This window comes from Hemibagrus wyckioides, linkage group LG25 (assembly GCF_019097595.1).
Source record: "Hemibagrus wyckioides isolate EC202008001 linkage group LG25, SWU_Hwy_1.0, whole genome shotgun sequence".
In the NCBI taxonomy this organism is placed as follows: Eukaryota; Metazoa; Chordata; class Actinopteri; order Siluriformes; family Bagridae; genus Hemibagrus; species Hemibagrus wyckioides.
In genome coordinates, this window is record NC_080734.1 from 2,155,892 (window position 1) to 2,165,754 (window position 9,863).

At 43.2% G+C, this 9,863-nt stretch overlaps 1 gene segment (V, D, J or C); it reads right to left on the reverse strand.

The window, feature by feature from the left end:
* LOC131346095 (immunoglobulin lambda variable 9-49-like) overlaps nt 1-284 on the reverse strand; it is a 2,459-nt gene extending 2,175 nt beyond the window's left edge. The window contains 2 exon segments of the V gene segment in view: nt 1-44; nt 132-284. The exon segment at nt 1-44 is cut by the window's left edge and continues 301 nt beyond it. Of these exon segments, the coding sequence occupies nt 1-44; nt 132-183 (96 nt within the window).
* Between the last annotated feature and the right edge of the window lie 9,579 nt (nt 285-9,863).

Genomic DNA, 9,863 nt, shown 5'->3' on the forward strand with positions numbered 1-9,863 from the left:
CTTTACTGTTCTCACATGAAGCTCCTTGATGTCAGAAGAATTTACTGTAAAAAGTGTTTAATATTTAATGATAATACAGTAATATTTCATATTGAATTAATTGAAGTTAAAGTTTTCAGAATGTTACTCACCAGCTGTGAAGAGAGAAAAAAGAACACAAAGAGCGACAAAGAGTGTGGTCATCGTTCCTGTTCAGACGAAGTGATAGTGAGGGAATGAACTTGTGTGTTCAGTAGAAAACCAGGTCCAGACTCACACCTGATTGGATGTTTTGAACCTGTGGACTGATCTGATTGGTCCATTAGCTGTAATGAGATGAAGCTCACAGTGAGTTCTTGTCTATTCTGATGCTGTGATGAGTCACATGACTTTACAGATATGATATACTGGAGCTCTATCAGTCCTGTGTGCTGGAACCGCTCTGATAGAAGAAGATTAATGAAGTACTTGTAGGGAAAAATTTATTTTCTAAAAAAAAATTAGCTTCTAATTTACTAAAAGTCAAACTAAAGAATGCTAATTTACTTTTTGAGCTTCCAGTTTAAACTTAAGCTCCAGTGTTGTACCTTCAATGACCTTAAATATTGATTTACTTTCATGTTTTTTAGCTAAAATACAAAACCCAGTCTCTTAAAGGCATCTTCTCAGTGACAGCTAAGCAGTTACCTTGTTCAGTCTCAGACACGTCTCAGAGATCAGTTATGTGTGTGAGTTGGGTGATATTAAGGAACTGTCTCACCACCAGAACTCACACACACTATGCTGACATTAATGACATTTCTACATGTTCCACAAAGTTTAAACACACAATTGTGTAGAATGTCTTTGTACGCTGTAACATTACAGTTTCCTTTCACTGGAACTAAGAGGAACAGACACTGTATTCTGTCACTGAAGCACTGTCTGTGGAGGTTCCAGAGCCCTCAGCGTTCCCTGTGTACCATGCGGACACTGTAACATCTTTCATCAGGAATGTGTTTTTTCCTTGTTCTCACTTATTAATCCTCTTTCCTCAGGCTGATATTTGCTGTTATAATTGTTGACTTAATGTTCATTTCTGTTCAGTGTTCAATGATGGGTGACTTTCCACAAGGCCATGGGTCCAGTCAGCATCCGTGGATGTGTCTCTGAAGTATGCGCAGGCTAATTAGCTGTCTGTAATCCGCAGATGTTTTAAAATATCCACCATTGTGCCCATACCAAGGAAATCTGTGATGAACTGCTTGAACGACTGATGTCCTGTTGTTCTGACCACCATTGTCAATAAATACTTTGAGAGGACATCAGAGACATCTGCTCTGTTCTGCCTGCCTCATTCGACTCACTGCAGTTTGCTTATCGTTACTTCTGCTCCACTCACAATGCCATTACCTTCACCCTACAAACTGCTCTCTCTCCCACCTGGACATAAAGAACAAGTACAGGAACACCACCACCCTCAACCACAGAGCTGTACAGAGAGTGGTGCAGACAGTCCAGCACATCATCTGAGGTCCAGGAGACTCCAGTCACCTGAGCCATGGTTATTTAATTGAAGGAAAAAAAAAAAACTGGTGCTGGTCATTACAACACACTCATTACAGCTTCAGGATGCTGTCATTTGATGAACTGAATTAATTCTGGATTCTAAAGTAATCACTTTAATCACAATTACTGAAGTTTCTCAATAATGAAATGTGTCTCTGAGTTTTAACTTCTGTTCTAATGTTCTAATCTCTGGCTTTATAAAAGTCTAACATCTCTTTCTGTCTTTTGTTTGTATCTCTCACTTTAAACCACAGAGCTGTTTCCACTAACACTGACACACACACTCTCTGGTGTGATGGACACTAGAGCACAAACATCTCAAACAGCAGCATGAGGCCATTAAGGTTTTTACCACATCAAAGGTGTGAAACTGCTGGACTCATAGACTAAATAATGAATTAAATAAATAATTCTGAATGTTTTATCCAGGTTAATCTTTCAATCTCCCCAAAGGTGTGAGTTTATACTTTAATATCCACTCTTTCTCTGTTATTCACCCTAAAGGACTTAATAACAGGCCTTACACAGTTACAGCACAGTCTGAATAAATAGTGCTCTTTATATATTACATGATATTTATTAGAGACATTTTTATGAGTGAAGTCCAGCTTTTGTGTTCTAGTATGAGATTCTAACATAAAGACATTTTAGACTGTTACCATGACCCAAAATAAGACAGTGTGATCTGCTGGCTAAAACATTTAGCCTCAGAAACCACAATGCTATTTCTGTTAAACTGAAACTACTGCATGGTGTGAGAGCTGCTGCAGTCAGGAACACTTCTATAAAGGTGTCAAGAGCTTTCTCAGACTGGGCCTGAACACTTCTGTCCACTCTCATGTGTGTTACTGGGTTTGATTGGGGCTGGGGCTCATAATCCCAGATTTGCTTTTACACTGAGGAATTAATTCTGACCCACTGTTATGACTTCAGATACAATCTGTGGGAAGTGCAACAGTTTAGATATAATAGTTTGGGCAATATGTGATTAGGTGGGAGAGTGAGAAAGAGGTAAATTTTATCATACACAAACAAATAAGAAAAGAAAAAGGAAGAAGTTGCAAATAACAATGATAAGAAAAAATATAAAAAGGTAAATATTTATAATATTTACACAGAACAGCATAAACAAAACAACTTTCAGTTTAGCTCGCATATTAACCCTCTAACTTAACAAAAGGGAAAAAAAGGTCGTTAAAAAGGTTATGGTGAATAACTAGAATGATAACAAAAAGACAGTTTTAACTAAAACTGATAAAGCAGTCAGTTGAGACGGCTCGGTTTTCTCCTGTGTCCCATTTAAACTGATGGAAAATTTTACTTGTCTGTATGTGTGACTAGAAGCTGTTGGTGAATAGACATTGTTATGGCCAGAGATTATTTGTGCAAAATATTATAGGGACAGAACTGTGATGGAGACTAGGTGGCAGGACTCAAGGCTAAGACTCAGGGCTATCTGGATCAGGTGATGATCAGGTGTTGTAATGTAGCCAGTGATTGTCAATGTTTTCCTTTCCTTAATCCTGTTTTGTGTTTTAATCCTGATTATAAATCCTCAATGTTGTAACGGTGGCGACACCCAAGTGATTAACCCGGATTGCCGTCAAACGCCACCTATTACATACAATATTATTATAACAGCAAAATAATAATAATAACAATACATACATCAGCAAAAATAAGGCACATAAACAGAAAATTTCTGATTATGTTTCGTATATATTTTTGACAAGTAGGAAACTATACATTATACACTGATCATAAACAAACAAGAAACAAAACCAAACAAAACCAAAGAAGAAAATCTGCGGCGATCGCGATGTTTTGTCTGCATTCACAGCAGCAGTTTCAAGCATCTGGTTCTCAATACAGTTCAGAACCGATGATCAAAAAAAAAGAAACACAAACAGGATTAGTTCCAGTCGGCCTCTTAGTAAGGAAAATCAATGTGCTAATATGATGAAGAAAAAAGAAATACTCACATTAAGGAGAGTTGTTTGTTGCGGTATGCGAGTGACAAATGTGGCGTAGGTGATCGGTGAATGTGTGTGTGTGTGTGTGTGTCTGAGCCATCCAGGCGGCAGCTCGGCTTGGGAACTCGGGACAGAGTTTCAAACAGTGGATTTGGGTGGATTTTCATCAAGGAAAGAAGGCATCCAGGTAAACCGCACTTCCCATTCACTCCTGAGACAAACACGCGACTTTGCGCTGGTCCTGCACTCGGATAACGATCTCGGCGACCCTCCTGCGTTCACTCCAGCAATACACCTGCATGAGTTTGCGCTCAGCTGATACCGGTGCAACCTCCAGCCCAGACACTCGTGACTTCTTCCTTTGATCCTCTAGAAAAAAAAACACCATTTTGTTCCTAGACCACTATATATCTCACTACCTCACTTCCTTCCCAAATTAAAATCCCGTTCCTATTCGCTGGCCGTCATGATGTTTATTTTGGTTTTTTACTTTTCGCTCTGCCTTTACTGCTCCGCCACACTCTCTTGCCCCCTGGAGAAAACAACCCACAGTTGTAGGAAGAGGTTAGCAAGATTAAAATCCTAGAAACTCTTCATCTTCATTTAGAGATTCCTGGAATACTTCACAGAGTTTCTGCTTTTCTTGGGTGTCTATCTCTTCTGCAGTGGGAAAACACGGTTTTCAGTTGCACACGTGGACAGTGCGGACATCTTCCCCAGTGGCATCCATCGCTACTCTGTAGTTCAACGGGCCCAACTTCTCGATCACACGGTAAGGTCCTTTCCATCTTGGGGCTAGTTTGGCACTAAAGTGGTGAAGTGCACTTGACTGGGGAAAATTCCTTACCCACACACACTCTTTCTCTTTGAATAAAATTTCTCTTCTCTTTTTGTTGTAGCTTCTCAGTTGTCTCTCTTGAGCTTTTCTGCAACACACTTTGCTTTGATTGCAGCTGAGATAACTGTTCAACAAGGCCATAAGAGGGTGTATCAGGAGGGAGATTCTGGCCATGCAGCACCTTGTCTATTGGTCCTTGTAATTTTCTTCCCAGGTGTAGTTCAGCTGGAGACATTCCAATTGTTTCCTGTACAGCTGAGTTGATGGCAGATCTTAGCTCAGGAAGATACTGGTCCCATTTTTGGTGGTTATCCTCAACATATGCTGTAACCATTTGTTTTAAGGTATGATTCACCTGTTCTGTCATGTTAGTTTGAGGATGATATGCTGTTGTTGTTTTCCGATTTAACCTCCATTTTGTACAGATCTCTTTGCATACAGCTGAAACAAACTGTGTACCTTCGTCTGACAGAATGCAGTCAGGAACACCCCATCTGGTGAGAATTTCCTTCCTGAGGAGAGATGCGACAGTCTGTGCAGTGGCATTCAGCATGGGGAACAACTCAACCCATCGCGAAAAGTAATCTACAAAGACTAGAAGATATTGGTGTTGGTGAGTGCTGCGGGGCAGGGGTCAGGGGTCCCATATCTTGGGGTCCCATGTCTACCCCTAGCATTTCACTTGGTCGTGAGATAGTGACTTGGAGTTTTCCTGCAGGCTTTTGGTTTTCACCTTTTACAGTCTGGCATTTCACACACCTCTTGATGTGTTGCTTCACATCCGTCCACATTCCTGGCCAGAAAGCAACATGGTGCAGCCTTTTGAAAGTTTTGAAAATTCCTACATGACCACTCAAAGGATGTGAATGATAATGTTGTAGGATGGTTGGAATCACACTTCTAGGTATATACATCTGAAAATGTACTTGGCCATTGGGCAGGTGAGTCTTGTGGTATAATTTATCTTCAATTACATCAAATTGAGTTTTCAGAAGGTTATTGTCTTTTGCCAGTTCTTGAAATATTTGTTCAATTTCGGCATCTTTGTGTTGTTCCTCCCAGATGACAGTGGCAGTGACTGGAAACTCTGGATCTTCTTTCTGGGTGGAATAAAGATTGCATTCAGGTCTGGAGTGCATTCATGAAAGGGCATCAGGTGCCATGTTAAGTTTTCCTTTGCGGTATTCCACCACAAAATCAAATCTCTGCAGGCGGAGAGCCCATTGAATCAGCCGGCTGGTAGTCTTAGTGGAATTCATTACCCACTGTAAAGCTGAATGATCAGTAACAATGGTAAATAGTTTGGGTTCAAGATAATGTTGCCATTTTTCTAGTGCCCACACTACTAATGCAAAACATTCTTTTTCTGTCACAGAATAGTTGACCTCTGCTTTGTTTAATGTCCTACTCCCATAGGCGATTACCTCCTCTAGGCTGCTGTCTTTCCTTTGGGCCAAAACTGCACCGAGTCCAGTGTTGCTGGCATCTGTATAGACCACAAATGGTTGTTGCAGATCAGGATGACCTAATATGGGAGGTGAGATTAGACAGGCTTTCAACTGGTCAAAGGCTTTCTGACATTGCTGTGTCCACTGAAATGGGTGACCCTTTTTCTTCAGCACATTGATAGGTTCAGCGTCCTGAGAGAAGTTGGGCATAAATCTGTGGTACCATCCTGAAAGTCCTAGAAAATTTTGAACTTCTTTCAGGTTGGCGGGCACAGGGTAAAAACATATGGCTTCCACTAAACTTGGGTCTGCTGTAATGCCTTTAATGTTCACCACATGACCAAGGAATGTCAGTTCCTACAGACAGGATTTGCTTTTTTTCAGGTTGATGGTTAAACCAGCAGTTTGCAATCTGGAAAGGACAGTTTGGAGATCCTGGAGATGCTGATTCAGAGACGGGGAGTATACAATGATAATCAATATATACAAAACATATTTTCCCTCTCAATTCTCCAAGAACAATTTCCATCAACCTCTGAAATGTTGCTGGGGCATATTCCAATCCAAAAGGCATCACATTAAACTGGTATAACCAAGAGGAGATGATGAAGGCGGTCTTAGATTTGCTCTCAGGGTCCATCGTTACCTGCCAGTAACCACTGTTCAGGTCAATAGTGGAAAAGAGAGAGTGCTCCTGAGAGAGACTCTAAAATGTCAGTGATGTTAGGTAGAGGATAAGCATCTCTCTCAGTGATGGCATTTACCTTACAGTAATCAACAAAGAACCTCAAGCTCCCATCCTTCTTCGGGACTAACACCACAGGTGAGGCCCAGGCAGAGTAAGATGGTTCCACTATGCCATTTTCCATCATTTCTTTAAGTTGTTCATTTACAACTGCTTGTTTCTCAGGAGTCAGTCGATATGGTCGTTGCTTTATGGGAACTGGTTGAGTGGTGTAAATACAATGTTGGAGAACAGTCGTCCTTCCAAGCTGAAGAGTGCAGACTTTTGGGTTGGCTTGTAGAAGATGAAGTAATTGTTGCTTTTCTTCCAGAGGTAAGTGAGCTTCGTAAACAGCCATCTGTATCAAGGTTTGGTCATCTAGATGGGTTAATAATGGTGATATTGATGGTGGGAATTGTAATGGAGGAATAGAGATGAGTAGTGAAAGTGTTTTGTTTGTTTGTTTGAATGTTCCAAATGTTGGGACCTTCTACCAGGAACGCTGGCATATCCTGGTTGAAAAGGATACTCTTCCTTCGGGTTTGGCTTGAAGGAATATTTCTGGTCAGCAACATTAATCTGCAGACCACTGGAATAGATGAAGTCCAGGCCTAATACTACGGAATAAACCAGGGCTTTGGAGGTGAGAATGGCAGCATGAGTAAGAAAGACTTTGTGGTGAAGTGTGATCTGAACATTTGTCCATCCTAAAGGCACTTTGGCCTCTCCATTTGCCAAATAGAGTGGACCAAGGGTCCAAGGATGAAGGCTGGTACGTTGTTCCAGTTCCTTCCAGAGACTCTCATGGAGAAGGGTATAACTTGTTCCCATATCCAAGATAGCGTTTCCTTTCCAATCTCCCATATGGGTTCAACCAACTGTTGAGGTATGGAAACAAACTTATTAGTGGTAGACTTATTGGATGACTTTGCAGGAAGTGTAATTGACAGGGCATTACTGGATGGTGGTACTCCATGCTTCTGTGGCTGAAAGGAACATTTATTTCCTGCAGATGGATGCTGACTGGATGACTGGGTCGACTGCAGGGAGGAATAGAGTGGACAATTACCTGGTGGATCTGTCCTTTACATCTCCAGCACTGGACTGGTGGCCTTTCAACAGCTCAATTGATGGTAGGTCTCTGTGGTTGAGTCATCCGTCCTTCATAGTGTAACTGCTGAACATAATCTTTCTCTAGCTGAAAGCCTAGTTTCACCAACTCATCCACTGTATTTACTCTGCCACGAAGTTGGCTGGCTAGGTAAGGCTTGATGTTTTTCAGAATCATTACTAGGTCACTCTGGAATAATTGTATAAAGTGACTTGGTGCTAGTCCAGTGTCAAAGTGTCAGTTTGTGCAAATGTGCAAGGTTGTGCAAAGTGATGAAAAGTGATGAAAAAAGCAGAGAGAGTCCCCGTATCTGTATCAGGTTCTAGGTGTTTCCTGGTTCAGACTCCGAATGGCCTGTGTTTGCTTTCATGGAGCAGAAGCGCTTCCCTGAATGCAACAGAGAAAAGAGTCCATTGTTTGGATGGCTGAGGTCCTTCACAATCTTCCTGGCTCTGATCCGGCACCGCTTGCTGTAGATGTCCTGCAGGTCAGGGAGCTCGGTGTGAATGGTACGTTCAGCTGAACGCACCACTCTCTGGAGGGCTTGTCTGTCCTGCATGGTGCTGTTCCAGAACCAGGAAGTGATGCTACCCGTCAGGACGGTCTCAATGGTGCAGGTGTAAAAAGTCTTTAGCATCTGAGAGGGAAGTTTAAAGTCCCTAAAACGTCTCAGGTGGTATAGACACTGCCATGCCTTCTTCACCAGGGTGTTGGTATGACAGGACCAAGTCAAGTCCTGCATGATATGAACACCTAGGTACCGGAAGCTGTCCACTCTCTCCAGTGGGGTTCCACTAATGGAACGGTGGTCGGTTGGTATGACCTCTGCTGCTTTGTACTGAACTCCACTATTAACTCCTTGGTCTTGCTGATGTTCAGGAGTAGGTTGTTCACCTGGCACCAGCTCTCCAGGTTTTTTATCTCCTGTAGGTAGGCCGTCTTGTCGTTGTTTGAGATCAGGCCCAATACAACAGTGTCATCAGCAAACTTAATGATGGTGGTGGCCACACAGTCATAAGTGTACAGTGAGTACAGCAGGGGGCTCAGAACACAACCTTGAGGAGCTGTGATGAGGTGTGTTTGCCCATCCGTACGGCTTGTGGTCTGTCTGTCAGGAAGTTGGAAATCCACTGGCACAGGGGTGTGCTGAGACCTAGGACCTCCAACTTGGAAGGAAGGAAAGTGGAAGGAATTATGGTATTGAACGCTGAACTGTAGTCCACAAACAGCATTTTTACATAATTCCCTTTTCTGCAGTCCAGGTGGCTTGTTGTTGTGTGAAGGAGGTGTGAAATGGTGTCCTCAGTGGAGCGGTTTTGCCTGTACGCAAACTGTAGTGGATCCAGTGTGTCTGGTAGTGATGCAGTGATGAAGTCTTTGACCAGTCTTTCAAAGCACTTCATCACTACTGATGTCAGGGCTACAGGGTGGTAGTCATTGAGGCAGGTGGGCTGGGGTTTCTTCGGAACAGGAACAATGGTGGACTGTTTGAAGCATGAGGGGCTGTAGACTGTTTCAGGGAGAGGTTGAAGATCTCGGTGAACACCGGTGCTAGCTGGTCAGCGCACACTTTCAGAACCCGACCTGTGATGCCATCTGGTCCAGCTGCCTTCCTTGTGTTCACTCTCCTGACTGCCCTCCTCACGTCATGCTCCGAGATGGTGAACGCGTTAACCTCATCGGCTCTCTCGGCATGCATGCTGTTTGTGCCACTAGCGCTGCTAGCGTGATTAGCTGCAGCCTTGAAGCAAGCATAAAAAGTGTTTAGCTTGTCTGCCAGAGAAGCGTCCCCATTCCCCATTCTGGAGGGTGGTGTTTTATAGTCTGTGATGGTTCTAAGTCCCTGCCACAGGCTCCTAGAGCCGCCATCTTGGAATTGCGACTATAGTTTCCTCCCGTACTGCCGCTTTGCCTCCTTCACCATTCTGCACACGCTGTAAGACGCAGCCTTGTAGTTGTCCATGTTCCCGGTGACAAGACCCACGTTGTAGGCAGCGGAGCGGGATCTCAGGGCGTCGCGGATGGTCTTATCCACCCACGGCTTCTGGTTGGGAAACGTCCTGGTGATGGTTTTCTGTACCGTATCATCCATTAATTTCCCTATAAATCCCACAACCACTTCCGTAAACATGCTGACGTCATCAGAGCTGCGCCGGAACATGTCTGCGTCATCAAGCGTGTCCTTCAGAGCGGCCACCGATTGGTCCGTCCAGCGTGTGACCTTTCTCTGCACCAGGGCTTC